The sequence below is a fragment of the Prinia subflava genome, chromosome 3 (assembly GCF_021018805.1).
Source record: "Prinia subflava isolate CZ2003 ecotype Zambia chromosome 3, Cam_Psub_1.2, whole genome shotgun sequence".
Classification (NCBI taxonomy): domain Eukaryota; kingdom Metazoa; phylum Chordata; class Aves; order Passeriformes; family Cisticolidae; genus Prinia; species Prinia subflava.
This window is the reverse complement of record NC_086249.1, coordinates 77,886,017-77,912,915: the sequence shown is the minus strand read 5'-3', so window position 1 is coordinate 77,912,915 and position 26,899 is coordinate 77,886,017. Positions and strand designations below refer to the sequence as shown.

Below are 26,899 nucleotides of genomic sequence, written 5' to 3'. Positions count from 1 at the left end.
ATGCCATCACTCCAAACATGTCCACCACTTCCTTCTTCTTTCACCAGCTTTTATATGTTGAGTGTGATGTCATGTGGTATGGGCTATCTGATATCTCTTTGGTCAGCAGGGATCAGCTGTCCTGGTTGTGTCCCCTCACAGCTCCTTGTGTATCTCCCATCTCCCCCCTCCTGGGGTGTGATGAGGGGCAGAAAAGGCCTTGGTGCTGTGTAAGCAGTAGCTAAAACATCCCTGTATCCACAGCACTGTTGTGCTCACAAATCCAAAGCACAGCCCCATACTATCTACTATGAAGAAAATTAACTCCATCCCAGTCAAAACGGTGTACAGCCCACCCCCATCATAGTCTACTTCTGCCCTTAAAGTAGAAAAACTTGCTGTAGAGTTTCTCTAATACAGTACATAAATACTTATTTTCCCATGCAAAACTGAAGAGATTGCTCCTTGTCTTAAACCAGTCAACACAGAAAATGACTGTTTGCTACTTTCTTGCCATTTTGGAAGTCTGCTATCATTTATGCAATATTGCCTTAGTCTTTTCTTATATAAACAAACTCAGTTGTTTAAATTTGTTCCAAATAAGTCATATTTTCCAAAAATCTTCTTTCTAGATATCTATTCTGGATTGTCTCTAATTTATGTGCATCTTTCTCAAAATGTGATTTTGAAACTCAATGAATTTTCAGTGCCAGATAAGGTCTTCCCAATAAGAATACAGATGAATAAGTACTTCTCATGCTGTATAAACAAGAACCCTCTTACTAGATGCAATGCAAATTGTCTTTGTTGCAACTTCTTTGCATTCTTTACCAACTCCATTTCCAGGTGATTTTGTTTTCCATATGCCTGGCAGAGCTGCTATTGCCTAATCAGTTCCCTAATCAGCACTAATTTTTTTTCCTGGTATTTTCTTTCTTGGATTTATAATCACATACCATCACCCCCATATACCAAATCCAATTTGACCCTTGTGGTTTGTCTCCAGTGCTTCCACCATTTCCTAGTACAATTGGAAGTATAAATTCATTAAACTATTCTTTAGTCCATCATGTACATTGTTAACCTAAATTACTGGATTTGGTAAAGTCAAGCCATTTACAGGAATTAAATTTGCAACATTGCCTTGAAATATCCCACATTTCACAGAAATCCATTGTGGACTTTTCCATGAGCAGAATTTGCTCTCTGAGCATCAGCCTTTACATTTCCATCATATCCATCATGTTTTCCAAGCATACATATGGCACGCCTCAAAATCCTTACTAAATCTGAAATAATAAATTACTGGCCCCTCTTTAAGCTGTTATCCTACAAAAGAGGAAACAGAACTGAAGAGGCATGTTTTGCTCTTGGCAAATGCATGTTGTTTTTAATCAGTTTTTTGTATCCTACTTGTGTTCTTGTTCCTTAGATACTCTTTGAAATGCCTTCTAAAGATATCCTGCTACCTCTCTGCCTTAATTTGATTCAGCACTTCCTTCCGTTATTTGGAACACTATTGTTTTGTAGTCTCCTGTAACTCACATTAAGATGTGAATTCTGTCTGAATTTAATTTCAAAGAGATATAATTACTGTCACTTATCTATTAACTTCCTCTGCCTCTGCAATAAAAAGTTGCCAGTAACACATTCCCAGAACTTGCTGAATCACCTGTGTCCTCCTCTGTTTCTTTCCCAACAGATATTTGAATACTTCAGGTCTCCACTTCTGGCAAATCCTTAACTCTGTCTTGGCCACAAGACTGATTATATGCAATTTTTTATTTTTTACCTGAAAGCATCAAAGTAGTCTGTACTCCATCTTCTTCTGGACTTCAGAAGAATCATATACAATCAAACTGTTCAGCCAAAAATCTCTCATGTGCCTTTTTTAATCCTCTCCTATAACCTTGTAAATCAGCATGCTAATATAATCTAGCTATGATATTTAACTGGCCAGATTGCAATAAAATATTTCAGACAATGTTGTGAAAAAAATAACATAAATTATTATAAGAAGCTTCAGAATATTTGTTGTGGGTTTATAGCACATATATATATATATAATATATAATATAAATTCAGAGGAAATGTATTTTACTTGAAGTAAAGGAACATCACATCTTTGTTTTAAAGGGGATATTAACTACTACAGGCTTTTAAAATATTTCTCTTGAATGACTTTTCTCATGTGGAACATATTAATCTCTCATACACAACCAGTGAGCAGGAAATTAGCTAACACAAAGTATTTCTCACATTTCTTCCATTTTCTGTAATGGTATTATTATGTATCAGGAATAACGTAAGTAAATCTGTACCACAAGTCGCATCTTTGATCCAAAAGAATGCAATTAGCCTACTACCCATTTGGAAGGAAATCTGAGGCTTTGCTATGGAATGAAAAGGAATATGGAAGAGCCAGCAGCTGCTGTCAGAACTGCCAAAACCATCAGTCTCAGTGCAAATTAAGTTCTTACGGCAAGCGTGGATCAACAAATTTGCATAAGGTGCTCTCTAAAGAATTCCAAATATAAAAGGAATTGTACAAGTGGATCAACAGCCATGGCTATAAATAATTAGGTCTCTGAATTCATAAAACACAAAATGCTAGCAGACAGAACTAGACACAACTTGTTTATTTCTTCATGTGAAGAACTGCGGAAGAAGACCTAAGAAGGGCTAACCTTCCTTCATCCTTCCCAAATCCTCACACTTCTAGAGAGGCAGAGCCACAATGCACTCCAGGAAACAGACAAACAGGCCAGGGGAAATAGAGACAGGCAAGGCACGGAGCTGCACTCCCTGCTTGCTGGATGGACCTGTCTCCTACAATAGCCACTCATCAGAAGCAGCAAACTGTTCCAGCCCCTAGAGCAGACACTCGCACCCTGTCCTTTCCCCTGGATGTTTCAGGCAGCACACTGCACCACTTTTCTGGGACAGAACTTCAGCTTTCTCACTCTAAAATACCTTAGATCTGGTCCTTCCCTTTCCTAGAAGACTTATGGCTGTGTCAAAGCTCAGAATTTCAGGCTGCCCTCAGTGCCAGATGTGTCTCTGTAGAAGTCAGCAGACAACTGGCACAGCTCTAAGAGCATACCATTCTTTAATATGTGCTTCTGTGCATGTATCACCATCCAACTGTGGATACTTAGGAAATTTTCAGGCCATATTGAATTAGACCTGGAGGGTTAGAAATACTAGAAATTAGGAGGTGGAGTTATTGTTGTTGTCTTGGATCTATAGACCAAGGTGCAGGATGTGCAGAATTTAGACATGCTGCAAGCTCAGGGAGACAATGTTCACATTTAAAGAAAAATACAGTGTTTCAGTCCATGGGTCTGGTTGGCCTAATTCAAGTCAGAATGGAGAAAGGCAGATGATCTCTGTTTTTAAAGGTGCATGAGAAAATGTATTTCAAAGCAAATCACAATCTCTGCACTTTGTATGTACAGAGACATGCTGTATGCACTGTGTGGAAGGATGCAAGTTAAGATGCAAAATGCTTAATAGTTTCTGAAAAAAAACCACCTCAAAAGCCCAATGGCTTTCAACATTAGCTTATGTCTTTCCAGATAAAGTGTAGGCTTGTTCCCAGACATGGAAGGAAAAGTACTCCTCTATGGGAAACAAGGCACTAATTTTCAGTTTAAGCAGTCATCAGCTGGCAGCTGTTTGTGGAAAAGCTTTCCTTCACAACTGGAGCCAGGAAAGCAGTACAGAAATACTGAGTAAGAACATATGACACAATTTCACATTTTATCTTCTCATAGCCAAATTGCAAAAGCCCAAAAACAGGAAGGAGAGATGCAAAGAATATCAGGGTGGAGGCTGAGACTGGATGCAGTCAGAAGTGGACCAAGACAAGCGGAGGAAAGGACAGGATCAGTGGAAGAAGTAGTCACTCGAGAGGCAAACAGTAGAAATAACATCAGAATCCCTAGTTTTGAATGGCAGTATTTTTCTATGTCCACTCACAACAAACATGTCATACACTGTAGTACTATTTCTCTGACATCCTCCATCCCTTCAACTTTAAATACAAGATACTTTATAGTTTTTTTCCACCTTGGAGAGCACAAGATGCCCCAAACCATGGAAAATAGTCATGCACCATACAAGAGGTTGTTCATGGGAGGATTCCTTTCTTATTCACTGCAGAAGCTGGAAGCTAGTAGGGGATGAAGCAGGGTTTGGAGTAAAAGAGAAGGAATTTTTTAAGGATGGGAACATTTCCTTTGAGAATAAAATTTCATCCTTAGCTCTGCCACAAAGCTCCTGTGGAATGATAAAAAGTCACTTAAACCACACGTGGGTAGTTAGTCCATCCTTTGACAAGCAGACGGATCATTAAATTATTTATCACAAATGTTGCAGCAAAAAATCTTTCAATTTACTAGTCAAACAAGATTAGCTGAATGTATTACTGAGTTATTAATGGTTGTTAATGTCCCTGATAAACTCAAAGACATTGCAGATAAGCAATAGTTTAGAATACCTTAAGAAAGCTTTCTTAAGGAGTTTTTCTTTCTTCTTCTGCAGTAGTATTAATCAGTCATCCTGTTAACAAAAAAAACCTCAATACACACAAAAAAAAAATCATAAATTGCATCTATGTTTCATCAAAATTAAGAGAACTGTTGGACACCTCGTTTCTTTCCTTCCATCCCCCTTGTGTGTGTATTCACTGTGAGGTAGAGGAGCACCGAGCCAACAGAGCAACATAGCTTTGAAAAAACAGCATTTGAGACTGCCTTTAAACTATGGAGAGCCACAAGTTCCAGACTGTGGGTACAGAAGACCCAAGCTTTTGTGGTACTCTGAAATGATCTCTGGGGCTTGTGAGAGAGCAACAAATATCTCAAGTTCATTATAATTTTATTTTAAAGAATGTCTTAAGCTATTTAATAATAAGTTGCAAAAGTCTATAATACTTCAGAGTGATGCATATGTCCCTCAGGCTAATGGCATGCCAAGCTAAAATATACAAGCTCTTCTGATGGGTTTAGTCTAATTTTGCTATGTCCATGAATACAAAATGTAGGCAAAGTCAACAACTTTGGAATGCAAGAGGTCAACAGGTAAGCAAACAAATCACATGCATCAAAAATTAATTATGCTAACTTTAAAACTGCCCCTTTCTTCAAATAAAATATGCATACATTAACTAGTTGTCCTAAAAGGACAAGCTCAGACTAAGGTAAAAAAGCTGCAGCCATGTTAGTCACTACTTACTACCCTACTGTGTGTCATTAGGAGTCTGGTATCTATTTTCATGATCTAAATTTAGCTGTCTTACATGAATCTGTAGTTATGACTCTTAGCGTGTTTTAATGACGTGAGAAATTCAGGAGATTAAAAATGCATTATTATCAACATCTACATTTAAAAATAAGTCATTTCAAATGTCTTGTCTCACATTATTTTTTTGTAATACACTTTGTAATTTGTTATTTTTTTGTAATACACAAAAATACTTTTTGAACTCTGATCTCATACATTAGAACTTTACTCAGCTCACATGGAAAGGCTGAATGACAGCATAAGACCACAAACATCTATGAGCTCCATGAGGTCACATATTTCTGTTGGTGTCATAAACAAAAATTATTTGTCTAGTTTTAAGTTAGATATATAGCAAGGAGTCAAAGGCCTCATGAGCTAATCTGAACCTCATGAGCTAATCTGAATTGGTCCAGCTCCAAGGAGAATATCCCAGGAACTAAACTTGAAGCAACTGCACCTAAGAAGGTGCAGAGGAAGGAGGAAGAACAACCAGGCCTGGAGCACTCAGTTGGCTGGACATCACCTGGGACTTTGCTGGCTAAAGAAAATAGCCTGAAATTGAGTACAGTGCCACAGAGGTAGAGATGTGCCACTGATATAAGTGAGATAGGGTCTGTAGGGTAGGCAGGGTGCCCTGAGGAAGAGAGGAAGCAGAAGGACTGCTGCTCACAGGTGAGCTGCACTGAGACTCATCTCTTTCTTCTGCCTCCCACCCCACCGCCCGCTCATTGTACAGTTGGCCTTCTTGCATCTACTTTGCTCAAGTATATGCTACAAACACAATAAATGAGAGATGGGAAAAAAGGAAATGCTGAAACTGAACCTAAAGAAATCTGGGAACAAGGATATTCTCTGAAAATTAACTTCTGCTTGTGCAAACAAGCTGTGGCATGCTCAGACCTCTTCAAAGTATTGCGTCATAATAATTCGTTTTCAGGAATAACAAGATTTAAGTCATGATCCACTTTTAAAAGTCATTGTAAAAGGAGGATTTAATTAGTTTCCTTAATCAAAAAGTAACAGAATGAAAGCAAACGCTAAATTTCAATAAATCTAAAAGACAAAGTTGATGACTGGCATATACAGTCTCGGACTGCCTCTGCACAATCACTGTGTCCCATACTGGGTAGACAATAAAAAATTTGAGTTTCAGATTTAAGAGAGATTAGGGGATTGCATTTGGGTAAATCAATATTCTGCTTTTACAATGAAGGTTTTAAGAAACCATCATGGTTCAGCAGCTAGTTTCTGTGTTCTAAAGCACTCTTTCAGGGATGGAAGTTGGATGCCACTGCCACACATGATAACTGCACTCTTTGCTCCTTGGCTCCAGTGACTGGACATTCACAGCAGAGACATGACTCCTGCTGCTTTCTTGCAGTCTGTGAGATCTGCTGGCCTGAGCCAAGAAGCTCCTGGAACCCTTGCTCGGGTGACATTGCTCCATCTTGGTTCCCATTGCATGGCTAAGAGTGAATGGCTCAGAAACAGCCATTAAACAATAAAATAAAATAAACAAACAGAAAGTGACATTTTAGAGAATGAGTGGAAAACAACACAGTAGCATTTAAGGACTTCTTTCTCCTCCTCTTTGCATAACAGAGGGAGTTGGACCATATGAAGAGCTAAATTATCTCTTACAACACCATTTTGTTTGGAGACTGGCTCACTCCACCACTGAAGCCAACTCTCATTAAGGGTTATTTCCAGGGGCAACTTGCATCTCCTGGCAGATTTTATAAGACTAGAACTTTGGACATGTCTACAAAGACATATCCAGCAATTGTGTTTAGTGTTTAATTCTTTTGATCTTCCAGCCGTTACAAGCTTGTAAGACCTCTAAAAATGAGCAAGACAGATTTAACTGAGGAAATAATAATAATGCAGTAATTAAACTCTTAGACAGCATTTTTTATCTTCAGCTATCCAGCCTTTTCCAATGGAGGTAAAGAACACAAAGCCGGAGGAGATGATTCAGCCTTGTGGGAAGACCTCCTGCTGTCAGGCACATCAAATCCTATTCATAGCTGTACTCAGCTCCAGGTTTGAAGTAATTTCTTTTCCTACCATTACTCCTGCTGAGATGCTCTTTCAGGACCTCACTGCTGCAGTGATTAGAGGCATCTTAATTTTGTTTATGCATTTCTTATTCCAGTCTTATGATGTAGTCTCCTCGATTAGTGGAAATAATTACGTCTTTACTTTTTTATCCTCCCTTTGGATGAACTTACGGCCTGTCCAGGCAGAAGATAAGCTCATATTGCTTATTCTCACAAGGTCTTCATTAACCCCCACTCTTCCACCCATGTTTATGTTCTCCTATGCAATCCATATTTCCTAAATGGCACCACTCAGTGTGTGAATTAGTAATAATCATCATCAATGAGACAGTAGTAATCATCATCATCATATGTTCTTTCCTATTAAAAAGCAATCAGTCACAGAGTTCTTCCACTCTTAGGTGGGGATGTGAATCTCAGTTCTTTCTCTACCATGCTTCTTCCTGCATTTTACTGCCTTAGATTCATCTGAAAAACTACATATCAGCTGTGATTAAAGGCAGGGCACTTGTTTCTTCCCTGTGCTGACAGCTCTACTCACAAGGGGACCTGTAAGAAAGCTGGAGAGGTACTGTTTACAAGACCATGTAGTGATAGGAGGGAGAATGGCTTTAAAGAGAAAGAGTATAGGGCTAGATTAGGTAGTAGGAGGAAATTTGTCACTGTGAGGTTTGTGAGGCACTGTAACAGGTTGCCCAGAGAAGCTGTGGGTGCCCCATCCCTGAAAGTGTTCAAAGCTAGGTTGGATGGGGCTTTGAACATTTTTAGGGATGGGGCACCCATATCTTACACTGGAAAGTGATCCTGCCCATGGCAGGGTGATTAGAACTAGATGACCTTTAAGGTCCCTTCCAACCTAAATCATTTTATGATTTAATGATAAGAAGGAGGCCCAAGTCTCCCGCATTCACAGGCTAGCAGAGTAATGATGAGACCAAAGAAACCACCATGGCTTGCCCACACTCTCCTCTGGAGTGTTCTCAAACCAGCTGAAAGATCAGCCATGGTAAGGCCCAGTCAGAGCAAAAAGAGCGGTAGTAGCAAACAGAGGGTACATGTAATCACACCCTTTAATTACTTTGTTCAGCAGTGTCTCCAACTCGAAAGCCACAAGTCATTTGAGAGTCTTTTTTGCAAGTAAACAAACAATATTAAATACTTCCAGTCATAGCCTGGCCTCCTTGGCACTTATGACGAAACACATTTGGGAGCCAAAGCAAGCAAACATTATGATTCATTATCCTACAGCTTAGCAGATGGATAAATGAAACCTTTATAACCAAGGCAGAACAAGACCTCTACAGCTTTAAATAATAGTGGCATTGAAGCCTCATGGGACAGAAATATTGACAATGCCTCATTATCCACAAAGGAATCAAGATGTGCATTTCTATGAAATTTACGTACATATAAGTGAAGCTCCTGGGGCACAACTCAAAAGATGAAAAACTGGTAAAAAGCAGTGAGAAAAAGAGGACCTTCACTTTTTATCAGGACTGAGATACTGACCTTTTCAACATGTTACAAAGGAGTTTGCTGTTTACACCTGAAGTCATTGTCAGGTTCCGAGACAATTTAGATTGGGACAAAAACTTAAAATGGGTAGATGGGACACACAACTATAAGAGTCAAAACTACACTTTGCAGTTAAAGATTCAGAAATGGATGAATTTCCCAAGCTCTAACAAGTGATCTTGGTTCTACAAGAGTTTTCAGAAGTTCCCTCATTATTATTATTATTAGTAGTAGTAGTAGTAGTAGTGCCTGGCTGAAGAATTTCAGGAAGATAATAAGCTCTTCATGAAAACTGACTGGAGTTATATTTCAGCTGTTTTATTAAGCTATTTATATTGTGTATACTAGGTAATGTATAGACTGATAGAGACTATAGTTTCCAGTGCAATGAGCACACTAAAACAGAATACATATACATATATGCATATAAGTGGTTTATATCAATGACATAAGTTTGTCCACTGGAAGCAGAGCCTGGAAGGAGCAGGCAGACACTGTCTGCCAGGGGAGCTGAGCTGTGGAAAGGGTGACAGGCCCCAGCTCACCTGCAGTCACTCAGCACACCTCCTCCTGGTCCCAGCAGGGCTCTCTGTACTTCAGCCATGCACACAGGACAGCCTTTTCTTTTCCTCCTGTAATAGCTGTGGCACTTCATGACCACACAGTCTGTGAGCCACAAATGTTTTTCCAAGGCAACAGCTAGATATTTTCAGCCTCTCTCTCATGTTGGATTTCACAATATATACCTTTGGGCCTACCTCCCGCAGTATTTAGTGTGAGCCTGTGCTTGCTTTGCACAGAGCTGCCAGCACTGAAGTAATTTCCCAAGAAAGCCCAGCAACCTCGACTACATGACAAGGTGTCTCTGGGCTTTAGACTGTTTCTTTTTGATAACCTGAAATCCAGTGATCCACAACCAGTCATTCCTGTATCCGTGAATCCATGCAGAATGGATGCATCTTGCTTTGTCTTAAAGTGGTGGAAAAAGACAGATACCTCTGAGATGCAATTCATCCCCTTTTTTTTAGTCACCAGAGAAAAGTCTTTTTGTACTGAGTGGAGAGGAAACATCAGTGGCTATCTTGGATTACTGTATTCCTTTTGGCTGTGTGAAGGCTGGATGAGAGGCACCCCACCCTAGGCTATCTTTAGCAGCTGCAAGGTTATGAGTGGACAGGGAGTTCTCAGCTCCAAAACATAAGAACTATTTTTTACTTTGTTTTGCCCTGCTGGACCTGTTGCTTTACATACTTGAGGCAGAATAATCATAAACACTTTAATTAGCTGTTCATACCTAAAACACTATTCCTGGCAATGATATTTCAACAAGGAGGTCCTTGTCCTCCTGCACGCATGCCTTCCCTACCCAACTACTAGGATAAAAAAATGTAACTTTCTTGTCTTGATCAGCCAAGATCAACTCTATGTGCAGGTCAGCCCTTGTTTCCACTTGCTCCCACATTTATTTAAGGGTTTTGTTTGGGAACCAGCAGATCAAATTATTTGGTGCTCTTCACATTACATTTAGGTTCGGTTTGGGTGCTACTCTGGTCAAACATTAGTTATGCTGCCTGTTTGGATGGATAAATGACACCAAAATCACATACACTGAAAACAAGAAAATAGTTGTTAACTTAATTCATGTTTCCTGAAAACAACTTCTGTATGAGAAGCCTCTGTCCTGGATATGAACTCATACCAAGACTATGGTACACCAGTGTTATCCCCTTTGTTGTGTGCCTCTGAAGCTGTTGCAGACAGACTAGCTCTCTGGAAAGTGCTATAAACCCACACAGTCCCAGGAACAAGGTGACCTTGTCCTCATCACATCCATAATTTTTCTGAAGAGAAACACTGTGGTGCAGAGCCCTGAATCCTTGATGTGATGTTCCCTAATACTGTACTTCTTTTCAGGTCTGGGAAGGAGCTGCCATCCTCAAAGAGCCATCTCATATCTCACATCTTTCTTCCCACCCAACCCCCACACCTGCATTTTGGTTTGGGTTTTATTTGTTTTCCATTTTTTCACATAACATTTTCAAAACCTAGTTAAACCATGTTGCACTTGTGTATAATGATAAAAATCAGTTTAAAGCATTTACATTATATAAGTCACTTGTTCAAATCTATCTATAAAATATTTACACTGTGTACTTCATCTGAAGGCATCTACTTATAAGGAAAGCCTTCAGAATATTATTATACTGGTAGTCAGAGAATCAAATATCACTTCATAAAAGATAACCCTCTGTTTCTTTCCTTTTGTGTTCAAGATGCCACTGAGTATGTCACAGCAATTCTCTAAATACCTAATTTTTAGGTACATTTTTTCTTACATTCATAGTTTTTTCTCCTTCTCTGGTTTTGGAGAGGGATCTGAGGTATTTAACTTTCTTATGGCACCAGTACTCTTTATACCAAAAGTTCTGCTTCTTTTCCAGTCCTGAGTGAAATCTAACCCTGCACCTACAGCCAGGTGTGTGATCACACTACTCTTGGAGGATAAAGATGGAAAGGAAGAGCAAATCACATTTTAAAACATTACACCTATTGACAAACCTAATTTGTTATCTAGGTACAGACTAGCAATTGGTTGAAAATAATGAGCACTCATGATGCTCCTAAAACATTTTCAATGCTCCCTCCAACATTGGTCAGTTCATCTATAGCTTTCTCCCTTCAAAGAACAGATATCCAAGTGGACTGACTGTTCTCCACACTTGCATCCACCTTTTTCCCATCTGCCCACAAAATACTTGTAGTCTTTATCATCTTTAATATTCTACACTTGGAAACTGAGTCTTGTGGTGTTCTCTGGATGCCCTTGACCTAAACTGCGTCACAGCTCTAATCTCTGTGCCTGTATCTTCACAAGAAACATTCAAAGTATTTAAAGGGAGGCTTTGGTTTAAACCTCATTACATATAAATGTTCTTGCTAATCGAGTGAAGATTTCTAAACTCAAGCCACATCCTACTCTTTAAAATTTTCCAGATATTTATTGGGCCAAACTCAGAGCCAACTAAAAGTGGTGGTGGAAAGGAATAAGGTCATGGGCTCTCCCAGATGGATGTGAGCCATTCACTTCTCTAGCATGTTACAATTTGGTGTTTTGCAGCCGAAGTTTTTCCCGATTTTTTTTTCCTAGAGATAGGAAATCCTCTGGGATGATTTACATGAACAAAAAGCTTTATCTTTGATGCCTGTGAGAGGCGTCAGGATCTGTACTGATCTAGGTCTTAATGCAGGTTCTCTTCCCTCCTATACAGATGAAGATAATACACATTTTATACCATGTAACGATTTCTCAGCTGTCATAAGTGGTGTCTTTCAAGAGGAAGAGAGGAAGTAACCAAATAATTTTACTCATTCTGACCCTCAAAGTACAACACAGTCACTGATTATTTATTGCTCCCTTATGATCTATGTCAGGACTAGAATCCAGCTAGGTTAACCTAACAGGCAATGTTTTGCAACTTCTGTAACCAATTTGCATACTGCAATTTAAAGGACACAATTCGAAGCTACACCAGACTGGTCACAAAAGGGCTGGAGGCACAAAAGTGTGTGACAGTTCGTTATCACAGGCAATCTGTCCAATCACTTCCAGAAATAAAACTTTTTATTAGCCAAATTGCTCTCAAAACACTTAAACATCCTTTCAGTTCTTTCCTTGGCAAAGAGGACAACATGTTACAGCTGCCTATGAATCTCCAGCTACAACATATTGGTAGATAACACAGAACTGAATTCTTCTGCGTACAGTTATCTGTTACACAGATGGAGTTATCTCGGGGAGAGGGATATTCTGAGACAGTCTATTTAAGCAAAGGGTGATCCAAATGGAGAACAAAATTAGTTTTTCTGTGGAGGAGTTCATAGATATACAGTTGCCATGACAACTGCATTTGGCTCTGGGAAAGGGAAAACAAACAGCTCTTTTTAGACTGAAGTAAAATAAATTTAGTCTGTTTGCATTGAAAAATTGCTTTTTCGCTCTAGTGTCAAATAGTTCTACTGTCACAAGCTTCCTTAGCGTCCCTTTTTAGATTTTAGGGGAGTTCTTTTCCTTTTCTTTTTAAAAATAGTTCATCTATTGGAATTATAAAGGGTGAGAGCACCTCCCTTTGCCTACTCTTCCCATATCCAGAGCACGATTTTATGTTCCAAAATTCTAGATTGCACCCTAGTTGCCAAATAATAGAACTAGATTTCCTGCATCTAAGCAGCATAAAAATGCAAACTTATATTCTTGACTTCATCAGATCATAGAAGACTGGGAAAAGTGGGAAAGAGCTGTTGTTATCAGTCTGGTGGGAATCCAGTATATCAGGTCTGAAATGCTCTCTCTGTGTCTGAAATGAAAGATAGCCAGGGTGATTTTTTGTTCTGTTGGCAGTTGGAGAACCAAGTGGATTTTAAACCTTTGGTATTGTATATCCTTTATCAGCTCTCTGCTTCCAGCACTTGTGCATGCATATCCCTCCCATGATCACACAGGCCAGCGCAACAGGAATCATTGCAATGTACCAGGACAGACCGACAGCTGGAAAAGTAAACAAATTAAATATTGGTAAAACAGAATAAAACAACAAACTCCCAGGAACACAGTCCTCTACACTCAAGTGGGAAGAGGAGAAATGGCAATAAAAAGGATGTCTGCAAGTTAACCTTCCAGCAGAGCTTATCACCTTTGAAAGGAAGAGATTGAGCACTCTGGGAAATGTGTTCATGAAGACAGGAGGAAGGACTGAAAAACAACAGAGTGAGAATTTAAAGTTCAATCTTTTACATACACCCAACTTTCTGAACCCCTGATCAGACAGAGCAGCTGTGTGCTTTCTATCTTGGTTTGTTAAAAGCAGACACTCCAAGCAGGAAATCCAAGCACCATGTGGAACAGGAATACTTAACAATTAGCCCACATTCAAGTTGTGTGAGTAATTTTTTCCTACAGAGCAGCTTAGCTATGATCAACCCAAGACTCAGAACTTCTTCCCAAATCCAGCTAATTTCCAACACCAGTGTCTGTCCAAATCATTCTAGATTGTTCCAATGTATATTGCCTCTTCTGTAGTTTTTCCTGTGTAGCTCATGGAAGACAAGGGCAGCACATGATCCAGCAAAACGAGTACAAATCTTTCATCACAGGGTGCTGGTGTAAGTCATAACTGATAATGAAGTCTGAAAGTGTTCACGTGCCTTTCTAAGACAGTGTGAGCAAGCTTTGGTGATTCACCAACATCATGCAAAGAAACAGCTTCACATTGTTTATACAACTGGTTCTTGGCCAATGGTTTATCACACTGCAATATTAATTGCACTGAGTTTAGGTCTTCTCTTCCCATCACCAGGAGCCAAAATAACAACACCCATCATAATTTACACTTCTTGTTATTTTGGCAGCAGTCTGTGCAAGAGGAAAAGAAATAATCTAACAATTTATTCTGTTTTTGTCTTTTTTTCCCGTACTTGTTGAGGAACTGGAGGAGATTTGGCCCTGCTGCAAAGAGAGCTTGCCAGTAGTCTCACTGGACCACTTGTTTCACAAAGTGTATCTAAATTGGAGTCTTATCCAATAAACAGATACACCAGCACAGACCAATCCCTATCCCTGCATAAATGCCAGTAAATGACCTACAGAAGGTGCCTTTTGTGAACAGGCTGTGTCAAAGACTACAGGTGAAAGAGGCAACCAGATTTCCCCCAGGCAGTAACTCATCCCAGCACCAGCTCTTACAGTATAAACAGATCAGATGATAATTTAGCATTAGAATAATAATAAAAATTATCAAAAATAAGCAATAAAAATAACTACCTTCCTGCTTGACTCTTGTTGGCAGTACTTGGTATCCATATGTGTTCTGGGCCAGACAGGTGAAGTCTGTGTAAAAGTCCACTTCCTCAACAGAATCAAAAATCAGTGGTACTTCAATGAAGTTTTCACCATTTTCTACAATTTCTCTAGAAGAATAAGAAAGATTTAATGTTAAATATTTTAATGAGATGGTTTTTCTCTATTTGATATGTTCATTCTTACAGCACTTTGCAAGCAAATGCATTGGATATTGGTTCATTTCTGAACCAGCCCCTCAGCATTCAAGGATGCCTGTGTCTTCAGTCCAGTTGTGCTAACTACTTGAGTCTCATGGGCATTTACCTATCCTGCATTTTTTGGAATCTAGAGGGAAAAAAATACTTGGATTTGTCTTGCAAAAATAAAGAAAAGGGAGAGGAAAAAGGTAAGTGGAATTTTGTGTATCTTTGAGCTCACTTCACAGCGTTGTGCAAGGACATCATTCCTTCTCTCTGACCAGCTCAGGTTAATTCTTATGATCAGCTGGAAGAGGACATATGGAGAACATAACCCTGCAAATGTTCTCTGAGAAAGCTGAACCACCACTCCTGTCTATCACATGCTCAAAGACAATAGCTCAATCCAAGAAACTGTCCAAGAAGTTTCCAGCTAATTTCAACTTGATTATTTTAGGAGTCCCACTATTCAAAAGTGGTTTTTTAGCTGGATTCAAACATCATCCCTTAATATCTTTTAGTCATTACCCGAGCAATTGCCCATCATGAGCCTGCATGGCAAGGCAGCAATGGAATTCCCTGGGCACTCCTCCCAGGAGCTCTTTGCCAGAGATTTCTGCAGGGAATTTGTTTTCCCAGTGGCATTTGAGCTGTTTTGTAATGCTGCCATAATTAGGGCTTCCAGCAGAACTGGAGTGTCTCACACACTGTGTGTCCTGCAGGAGCCTCAGCTGTCACTGTCACTGTCTTTCAGCAATTGCATGATAATATATTACAGCAATAATGATAGAGATAGGCATAACAAAAATAATTTTTAAAGTCCAAGTAAGAAAGTGCTGCTCTGTTCTAAAGCTGGCAGAGACTATAGCTGCAGCACGTTTTTATGATTCCTGGCCACAGGTTCAATGCATTTTCACTTATCCATATAAACAAGATTATAAACTAATTTTCCCAGCCATGCTGTAGGGAATGGAAAAGCACCTAAAGGCTTGGGCATACAGCTGAGTTCCTATGCTACCTCTGGCTGCGGCATGGCCATGCTGTTATCTGGCACCGGTGGCCACAAATTGCCAAAACCATCTCACATCCATAATGGTTAAACATTCTTGTCCCTCAAAAGACTGATGCCACCTGCCCAAACTCTGTTGGAAATGACCCCCAGCCCATGCTCAACCCTAATCAGTGGCCAGAAACCCTTTGGGAAAGTGTTAGCTGGTGTGTGACCAGCTTAGCAAGTAACAGCTGAGGCAATGGCATCCCAGAGCCAAAGAACCTTCTGGGCTCTGTCCCCCAGTACAGGCAGAGCCACCAGGCAAGGATAATGATCTTTTCAGACCCTCTGAGCTTCATGAAACAAGAAACAAAACCTGACTTAGTCCTCAATAAAGATTCCAGTCAGCAAGTTTAGCTCACATTTAGAAAAACACTAGAGGTGTGCCTGGATGTAGTGAGTTACTCAGGTAACACATCACAGGTACAGAAAGCAGGTGTCTCTCCCTTTCCTAGTGGGAAAAGCCTTGAGGTGTGCAGCTATGAGGCAGCTGAAAGAAGGCTCCTCAAGACTGGGAGACACAATGAATCAGGGCAAGAGGATGTGGAACATCCTGTTTCTCCCTCCCACCAGCACTCCCTTCAGTGTTACCCTAGCATCTGTTCCAGCACTCAGCGGGTGTCTGAGTCAGTTTAACTCACTAATGTGGAAAAGAACAAGCTTGGGGGAAAAACAACGTTATTTAGAAAACAAAACAAAAATCATCAAACCACTGGAAAATTTTCTGTTGTCTTAGTGTATTCAGAGAACCTCGTGAATGTCAGGGAGAGAATGTTGCCACTTTGCTTGCATGGGGTAAGAAGTAAGAGAAGCACTGGGAAAGATCAAGTCTCCTTGCTCTCCACTGCAGTCAGCCCTTAAAACAGCTCAGTTGCTCATGAAAATGTGCTCAAAGGTTGTCTCATTTGCAAAATACCGTGTCACAAAAAACAAAGACAAAGAATTTAGTTCACTGACTGGTTGGGCTTGGGTGGGGTTTTTTTTGCTTGCCTGCCCTTTTTTTTTTCCTCAGCTCTCACCTTCACTTCAGATATGTCCGTTTCCCATTTCATTACCTAGCATTCAACTGCACTGAGGGCCCCTGTAGCACTGCAGGTTAGAACAATAAGCACAAGAAAGCACTTTCAGCCAGACTTACTGTCGTTCCCCCTCTGTAACTCTGCTTTGTTTATAAACCACGTCAATACTGGTGTCATTTGCCAGCCATTCCACATCAGTTTGGAAATGGCTGCTCAGCCCAACAAACACTTTGCACGGGAGAGTCATCTTGGAGCCTGTCACAAAAAGAAAGATTGAAAAACAATTTGGATACATATGAAGAACTACTCTTTCCTCTGGTGAAAACCAGCAACTCCTGTGGGAGATCCCACACACGTCAAGAACCACTACTTTCGAAACTGAAGTTAATCTCCAGACTGCTTTTGATCCCCTACTCCTTGGCAGCAAGGCCCTTCAGTGTGGCAGTCCTTCCTGCTGCTAACCAAATAATTTCCCTACTGCAACACTGAGCAACGCTTGCACTAAACACATTTCCTAGAGGCAAGGCTGTGTCCCTGTGGCCTTGCCCTTTCTGACACAGTGCAGCCCAAAGGGCACTGTGTGCTTCCCCCCTCTGGAGCATTAACCAGCAGCACGGCTTCACTCAGAGATGCTCTGGGTGAGGACGTTCAGCTGCAGGTGGGACCTCCAGGAATAAAGTGATTTTTGTAAAATTTCTGAAACTTTTTAATCGCAATTTTACTGTAACTCAGGGATAAGGAGACTCCAGACTGATGTGTATCTACATTAAATGGAAGTATCTATATACGCAGAAGACAGCATCTCGTTGTAGACATTAGAAAGCAAAGAATACTCCAGCACAGATCCTCAGTTAATATAACTGAGATCAAAAACCTACAACAATTTATGTCAACAAATTACACCATAAGAGGACCTCCTCTAATTTTTCTCTGACTAAAAGTTTCCAGATATGCTGTTGGGCCTTACCAAGAGCAGCTGATGTTGTCTTTTGGGCTGGATACACAATTATCGGGGTAATTCTCTTCTCTTGTTCTTGGCAGAAAAAGAGGACAGAGTCAGTGCTAAAACAGGAGAAAATGTGGTCCTGGCCCCAGAACCAGAACCTTGCCACTTCACCCAACACCTGCGGTCTTCCAGGAAAGGACCGCACTGCTGAGGCCGCTGGCACGCAGAGATCGGCCGCGCGCAGCCGGGGCCCCGCGGCTCTGGGGACGCGCCGGAGCGCGCTCCCGCCCGCGCCGCGGGGACGCGCTCTGAGGGGAACGCTCTGAGGGGAGCGCGCTCTGACGGGAGCGCGCTCTGACGGGAGCGCGCGGCACGGGCGCCCCCTGCCGGCCGCTCTGGCAGCGGCGCCCCGGCCCCGCCGCTGTCCCCGCCCTGTGACACTGCGGCCTGGGCCCGCCCTGCGCCGCCGCCACAGGTCTCATCTCCGAGCCCCTCGGAAGCCCTGTGGCACACCGCCTCCTGCCCTCCAGAAATCAATTATTCCGTTTAACAAACACGGGTGTCGCTAGGGGTGCTGTGGGAGCCCCATTAGGGCCAGGACAAATACTCTCTTGGCACGGCTGAAAGGTGGAGCATGAGCTCCTCTCAAGAGTTTCATTAGCAAAGAAGAGGTTTTCTTACGTGCTGTAATGTTTTAATGTGTCCGTCATGGAATCATTGAACCACAGAATGGTTTTAGTTGGAAGGAAACCTTTCCTAAAAGGTTCCGAGGACCTCTAGTTCCCACTCCCCTGCCATTGGCAGGGACACTTTCCACTAGACCAGGCTGCTCAAATCCCCATCCAACCTATCCTTGAACACCTACAGGTAGGGGGTGGATGCATCCACAACTTCTCTGGGCAGCCTGTGCCAGTGCCCCACTACTCTCACAGTAAAAATACATCCTCCCAATAGCTAATCTCAACTTGTCCTCTTTCAGTTTGAAGCCATTTGCCCTTATCCTGTCACTTCAAGCTCTTGTAAGAAGCCCCTCTCCATTTTTGTTGTAAGCCCCCTTCAGGTACTGGTAGGCCACAATTTGGTCACACCAAAACCTTCTCTTTTCCAGGCTCAATAAACCAAATTCTCTCGGCCTTTCCTTGTACGAGAGGTGCTCCATCTCTCTGATCATATGATACTGTATTTACCAACAGTCTCCAGCTGAATTGTCCTGGTGATTTCATACATCACGCCTTCAAATGGAAATGACATCTTGCAGGTGTAATACCCCGCGTCTGTTGGTAGCACAGATGTCATGATCAGAGACGCTGAACCTTTCAGAATGATGAATCTTTCATTGTCATCTTCCAAAGGCAGAGCATCCTGGAGAAAGGACAGAAACTGGTGTTATGACTCAGATAGCTATGCTTACACCCTGTGTAACTCTCAGACAAATTATCTCTGTCTCTCTGTTATTAGAAGTTCACTTATCAGGAAATCTGAGCAGTTCTGCTTTCCCACCAAACCACAAGTTCTTTTAATGTGTATCCATTTCTAAAATGCCATGTGGCACTATACGAAGTGTGAAGAATTGCTATTTTAATCTAGCTGTAATGTGTGCATAGCTCTTCCATAGAGTGCACATTTTAAGATGGAAAACATATAATAGGCTCTTCCTTGAATCATCTTAAGAGCAATCACACAAGATTAGTACCCACGGAGGTGTCACAATGTTATCACTTTCCATACAAGACCTCAAAAGAGTAATAGTATTCTAAAGCATCTTTCAAGACAAATACTCATAATCGTGCAGGATTTCACATAACTGTTACTTACCCTATAAACTATTAGAAATTCCTGCTCTGTATCCCTAAGGGTCTGTTCATGCATGGTCTGGAGACCTGCTAGGAGAAAATTATGTTCCTTCCTCATGAAGACAGGGTAGCTCTTTCTTACATTTGTAACAAGAACTGTATTGAGGGGGGCAGCCTTTTGCTTAGATAAAGCGTGTTATGTTCCCACTTCTGAAGGGGTTCTGAGCACCAACATTTTGCTGGTATGGTACAGATGATAACCTAGGCACTGCAAGCCAGTCTGTATATTGCATCCGGTAAGGCTACAGCTGCGCAAGGCAGAATGTATGATCATAGTGGGAGTGTAAATAAAAGCTAAACCAAGATATTAAGGAAATGGAAGAAGAATCATCCCCTGCTCTCCAGTGTGAAATTGAACAGCCAAGGATGTTGTATTTGATCTTAGAGGCAAAACCAGGCTTGCCTACTTGTAAAGCAGCAAGCTGGCCAGTTAGGCAAGAGAACACTACAAGTGTTATGTAATTATTCCAATATTTTCAAATGGGAAATTGATTAATGAAAGCTACCCCAGCTGAACATGGAGGCACTACCCTGGAAGGTTCTACTTTATGGGACCCACTAGAGGGGCCATAAAAAGAAGCACAGTGTCAAAGAGAAGGACTTGATATCAGGTGGCAAATCCCAGAGTTGGATAAGTAATCTAACCTTATAAACAGCTGCACTGCCTGTGAGAGCATAAAACAGGTAGAACACTTCACCCTGTGCTGAGTGTGCTCCAGAGAACTTTTCTTAAAATGTATACATCTCCCCCAAAATTCCCAGTATATTACACTATGCTAGTGACTTAAACAACATGATGTACAAGAGAAACGTAAAGTGGAGATTTGTGTGCTGAGCTGGGATAAGGCTATGCACAAAGAGGAAGTAAGATGTTCTACCTTGTACCACTTGAGCTCCAGGCTTGTCCTGTTTGGTGTAAAATCCCACAGGTCAGGACAAACAATCTTTCCAGAGGTGAAAGTGAAGAGAACCTGGGGATAAGCAATCTCCTGAGCAGCTGTTTTCTCCACAACTGTGAGATGGATGGAGACCTCGGCACAGTAGGAGGAGTTCCTGCCAGCAAAACAAGGAGAGGTGAGACCCCAAGAGTGATGAGGGGAATTCAAATTACACTCTTAGTTTCCTCCTGGCTCTGTTTCCTTCCTTAACAGAGGCCAAGACTGAGATCATACCAGGAGAGATGCTGGAAAATCACTGGTACTGTTCCATTGGCACAATCTAAACATGTTGCTGACACATCTGTCTCAGACCTTCAGTCTTTTCTTTTCTTTTTAGTACAAGAAGTTTCCTGTGCACCTTTAGGCTGCAGCATGATTTTAACTTCATGAGGAAGGAACATGTTAATCTGAACAGTAGCAGGTGTGTCATGAACCCTCCTCCATTTCCTTGGAAGAGATTTTGACTGTGAAAACCCTAATGATTAAATAAAAAGCTTAAAGCATGTATTACAATACGTCTGCAATTACTATTGCACAACCATAAACATTTCTGCAAGCACATATTACTTTGTGTAGCAAAGAAGGCATTCTTGCTTTGAAAGGTTTGCAATATTCAACTTTTCTTTCTGGCCCCAAGTGACAGTCACTTCCAGTCCCAAGGAAGACCGCACTGGGAGAGATTGATGCATTCAATTCCATCCTTTACAACCTCTGGAAGTCTGTTTCAGAGATGCCTCTACTCAGGGCAGTGCCTGATCCTTGAAGGGGCCATCGAAGGCAGGGGGGCCAGCAGCCACCTCCAGGAGAGCAGCTGTGGGCTGCAAGCAGACAGACTGACACTATTGCCAGGGCACTGTGGCCATCTGTCACGTACAGGCCAGATGCCCAAATCCAAAATATTCGACAGAACGCAGAAACAGAGATCTGTGATGGTTTGCTGCTACCTTCATTTTACAGAGTCGATAAAAAGATCTGCTGGCTTTCCTTGGGATAATTTGCAAAGGAAATGTAATTTGCTTGCACTTTATTAATCCTGTAATAATGTTAGCAATGAAGTTACCTACTTGGCTCTTGCATGTCTTTTCAAACAAATTTCACACCATCTTACTAGATCTCTCAGTAACACTGCCAGAGTGTTATATATTGGCAAAGTGAGGCAGAATAGTCCAAAAAGGGAATTAAATAACACTCTTGAACATCTCAGGCAACTCTGCCCTAGAACAGTATTTGCAACCTTTTGCTGTTTGGGCTTCACTGTCAGTGTCTTCTCTTCTGCTCCACAACTGAAATTGCTGCTGAGACCTGAGGAAAGGCCAGCCTGACATGCTGAGCATGATTTCGTAACTTGTCCATCTCGTCTACTGCTGACACACATCCCTTACAAGGTGTACTTTGCAAGCAAGGAGACCATGCTCTCCACTAACAGTTCCAGGGATGTAGAGATATATTCTACAGTGTAAACCCCAGAGCCAAGTGTCAGAGTGATACTGAGAGGCTGGCTGGCTGCAGGAGATGGCAGGGGACGGGGACCTGGAACATCTTCAGAAATTCAGACTCTAAGGGTGAGGGGAATTTTTGCCTTCCTCAGTCCTCAAAAAATCCAGACTCTGGCACCTCTTTTGACATGGTACAGTGCGCTGTCAGACTGAAAACACCCAGGAAAACAATTACTAATGGGCTGAAAAGAGCCGTGGCTAAAATCTCAACTCAGAGCCAGAATGTCTTGTATATGCTTCATAAGGCAATCTGAGGTGCAAGAAGGGTATTTGTTGTCAGCAAACCCGCTGCCTGCAGCATGCCCCACTTGCCATAGCACTGACTGGCTCAGAAGTAATGAAAAAACCCTCTTTATATACTGTTCTCCTATGAGATTGTAGCCAAAGTGGCAACCCTGTGTCACAATTTACTCAGATTTCAGTACTGGTAACTGTAGGAGACACACAACGCACTCTAAGGGTCCTGACTTCCCACATTTGTTCTCTCCAATGAGGTCAGCAAGGAAATTATCTAGAAATATAACTGGAGTTTGAAATCAAGGTAATGCATTTAGACTTAGTCATTTTGTTAGTAGATTTTCTTTTAAATACCTACCTTTTTGTGCAGATATATACTCCTGAGTCTTCTAACATCACTGGTAAAAACCAGAGTGCATTTCCTTTCACCCAGATTCTTGAATCTTCATCTCTTCCTGATATCATGGTGTTTGAACCATTTTTATGCCATGTGATATTAGGGGTCAAGGCAGAGAAATCCAAATGTTTGTGTCTGGGGGAAGGACATTTCAGAACCACAGGTTCTCCATGCAGTTCATAGTAGTGTTTGAAAAACACAGTGTGATCTGGGCAGCTTTCTATATAAATCAGAGATATTTTTACATTACTGTCAGACAGGAACATTAAGAACAGTGAGGGAAAGAGAGGGAAAAAAGACAAACAAACACTTACCTATGTTTTTGACTTGCTGAAGTCTGAAAGCAGAGGCACCTATTGTGCACATCAACAGGAGAAAGAAGAGCCCAAGCATTTTTTTCCACAGGAAATCAGAAGGAGAGGGTCGAAGGAAAGTGTTTCGAAATCTACAAGGAAGTTTATTACAAGACATCTCATATAATCAAAATACTCAACATTATTTAAAGAATTAACTGCTGGTTTTCTCACTCCAGACCTGAGGAGCTTTGGCCCATCCTCAGTGAGCAGAAAGGTGTCTCCATCCCAAGCTTATGGGGGCTGAATTGTGGAACCAGAACACCTGGCTTGGCACACACATACCACTTCTGGCCCTTCCCTTTCACTCCAGAAGATGAAAACAGCACACCACAAGATGCTGCTGTCCCCACAGCTTTTCAGAGCAACAGCTATGGGTGGAAAATAGTAGCTTGGGTGAGCACAGGAGCAAAGTAGGCCAGCTAGTGTGAATCAGGCTGCGGGAAATCTTCCTGCTACAAGCAGAGCCAAGCTTTCTTGGCTCCAATAAATGTTTCTGTTGGGACAAAAAATATTAACTCCTGTGGCATGTATACCCATCTTGCTGGTGGTGCACAAGTAAGTTTTCTGCATGGACACTATTAGCATCTGTTCTAAAAAAAAGATAAGGAAGAACCTGAACAACCTGTCCTGAAAATCAGATAGGGTGGCTACTGAGGGAAAAAAAAATTCCCCTCTGCCAGTCATTCATCAAGTGTCATCTGTATGGGCCTGGCATGGGCATGGCAGTGTCTGTGTACATCACTGAATACTTCTGCTCTGCCACGAGGCCTCAGCTCCTGCTACTCAGTTGATTGATTATGCTTTATCTCAGTGTGCCATTTGCAAAAATGTGTAAAACATGCTGGATAGAGGTACTAGCTTATGCTCTATGTAAGGAATATATGAGAAATACAGTACACATGATACATTACACTATTTCCATTTTATATACAGAAATGGAAATTGCATGCATTTAACATTACCTTAGAACTAAAATGAATATTAAATGACTGTATCACTATTACAAATCAAAATCAAAAATAAATATTTCTACCAATATAACAAAACCATATTCATAAGTAGACACCTTTGGGCATCTTTTTGTATCCCATCATGCTCGTACTTCCATTGTGGTTTTAATCTAAATTTCTTCCTTTTCTAGTAGCTATATGTATCTAACATCTGATAGTTTGACTACAATCAACTATTTCTAGCTTGTTGTAATTTCTACAACACCACAAAACCAACCTCTTGCTCAATAATACTGTTTCATAACCACGGGTCGTCTCCTGTATTCCTAGGTCTGTGTGGGTTTCCAGGGAATTGGTATGGAGTTCTAGCCTCTCTCAGCTACATCGGAACCAGGCGCTAGAGGCATTAAGAAGCCCCATGGTCGACATCAATTCCCTGTAACAGGTGAGTTTCTCTCTCTTCAGATCCTTTGCCTGACAAAAATACTTGGTTATCCTGTTCACAGATTTCTGGTCCCTTTGGTTTAGTAACTAACAATCTCCATAAGCCGTACATCGCTTGAGGGTTATGGGAAGGTTTTCATTCCCAAATTTCAATCAGATTCACTTACCTATGTTTCTGTAGTCTTTCAGCCATAAGAGTCTCATAAAAAGAAGCTACCAGACTGAAAATTCCTAGTGAGGACCTTATATAGGGTTGAGCTCAACACACAGCGGAAATTTGCCTCTCATTGCCCAATCAGATTTGTGTCAAAACCAAATAACGTTTCAGACCCAACTTTCTTTCCTTCCGTACAGTGGGGATAGGAGAAACAGGGGCATGGACAGAGAGAAAATATGTGTATGGATTTCCCAAAAAAAAGAGGAAATGACTGCTAAATAGATGAGTAATTTTCCTGCTTTCTGACTAATGGTAGCTTGCATACACTCATGTCTTCACATGACGATTTCACACACTACCTCAAGTAAAAAAATTTCATGAGTAACAAAAGGTGCACTGCAGCATAGTCAGCAGCTAAATAATTGCACAGCAGCTAAATAATTGCAATTTTCATATTTTGTAGTTTAGCAAGATCTTCATGGACAACATAAATCTTCTGTGGTTTCCCAGATCACTGGTGAATCACAAATAAGCGGATTCCCCTTTCTTCTCATAACATCCATTTGAGTGTTACAGCCTTCATTAAGGCTCTCTTGCAATGGAATATAAAGAAGTAACAGCTAGAAGCAGATTATGGTTTCCAGGCTCATGAGGAGGATTAAGAAAAGGATTATAAATTGTGGCAATTTTGGCTTTTTAGAAGAGGGCAATCAAATGAGGGACTGCCGTTCCCAGATAGACTAATATCCTCAGATACATCTAACAAGGATCAACACTTTTCAACTGTTTTTTTCAGAAGAGTTCTGCCCTGGCTGTCTTTTTATCCAGAAAATATCTTGATCACATGCAGCAGTATGAGGATCTTGGGTTTCAGTTTTTTATCTGGAGGTGCAAAAGTCTGGTTTAGAATAACTCAGGAAGAAATGAAAGATAGAACAAGAATTTTTTTTTTTTTTTTAGTAGATGTCTGTTGAGAAGGCCACGTCGTTTTGCGGTTAGCTATCACTGAGTATTTATAAACAGAAATGTGCAAGTCTAGCAGCTATATATATAGAGAGACTCTCTTAGGGAAGCTAGTGTCATTCTGTGGTTTCGCTCTGCTGATGATTCATTTATACAGCTCGAGATGCTGGAACGTAGCTGTGAAATTCCTAACTTGAAGACCAGACTATTCCCCATATGTCTCACTCGTTGCTCATCTCACTAGATAGATATTTCCCACACCAGGGCTGCATGCAGTGCCTTGCCACAGTTGGGTGGATTTTTCTGTCCTTGGATGTGCCAATAAAATAATCAAAATATCAAGAAATATGTAGCATTCTGGAAGTTCCTTGCAATAGAGACTTTTAAAAGGCCTTCACAAGCAAGATGTGTCTGTTCATTATCCCTGGTCAATGGAAGGGGAAATGGAAATTCAGTCATCATGGAATAGGGATTTCTACAAGGGCAGTTAATGCTCCAGCTTCTTATAGCAGCTCCCAAGTTTTGCAGTCTCTCCTGGAGGAACTTATCCTATTACAGTGTCTCTGTGGCTGATAATGTTTGGCATCCAAGAACTGCAATCCCTTTGGACCTTGTTATTTATTCTGTTATCCAGTTTGGCTAAGCAAACTTCATGCAATTAAAAACTGAAGAAAATTTCTCTGGTTCACATAAGAATAAGGTGGCAAGGCATTAAGAAATATTGAATGTTGAAAGCTGACTGGCAAGCAGATGCAAAGTAAACCACAACTATTACACCAACATATGTTCTTAGGCTTATTGATATGAGAAAACCTGGTTTTAATAATTTAAAATACCCTTATGCACTGTTCCGAGATGGGGTCTTGCGGAGCACAGAAAAGGAAAGGAAAGAAAAGGAACTCTCCAACTCTGACAATCACCAAATTACTGGGACAGAAAGAGAAAGACTAAACAGAGGGATTAGCACAATGCACAACAGACTCCAAGAACACAGGAATTTGCATGCTTGGCCAGAGGAATAAGTGCTGACATACACCAGTTGTATGTGACTAAGTGGGCAAAAGAGAAGGCAGTGTGCCAAAGGATCCACTTTGTCATGAGGGAGTGCTAGCTTGGCCAGAGCAGCCATGGCTGGTTTATAGATTGTCTCACCACTACAGGTTCCTGGGATTTCTAAAGACCCTTTCACTGCAATAGAAAGCAGGCAGACCTGAAA

General features: G+C 41.2%; 1 protein-coding gene across 2 annotated transcripts in view; it reads right to left on the bottom strand.

The window, feature by feature from the left end:
- Nucleotides 1–9,167: 9,167 nt before the first annotated feature.
- IL1R2 (interleukin 1 receptor type 2) overlaps nt 9,168–26,899 on the bottom strand; it is a 33,350-nt gene continuing 15,618 nt past the window's right edge. The window contains exons 1-9 of one of the 2 annotated variants that reach the window (XM_063392632.1): nt 24,731–24,859; nt 23,128–23,258; nt 22,775–23,033; nt 20,624–20,798; nt 19,080–19,254; nt 17,914–17,979; nt 17,066–17,201; nt 14,662–14,807; nt 9,168–13,389 (exon numbers count right to left, since the gene is read on the bottom strand). In XM_063392632.1, the coding sequence (XP_063248702.1) occupies nt 13,262–13,389; nt 14,662–14,807; nt 17,066–17,201; nt 17,914–17,979; nt 19,080–19,254; nt 20,624–20,798; nt 22,775–23,033; nt 23,128–23,258; nt 24,731–24,756 (1,242 nt within the window). In that variant the 5' untranslated portion in view covers nt 24,757–24,859 and the 3' untranslated portion in view covers nt 9,168–13,261. Of the gene's footprint in view, nt 13,390–14,661; nt 14,808–17,065; nt 17,202–17,913; nt 17,980–19,079; nt 19,255–20,623; nt 20,799–22,774; nt 23,034–23,127; nt 23,259–24,730; nt 24,860–26,899 lie in introns of those variants that run through there. The other variant, XM_063392633.1, reaches the window with a different exon arrangement.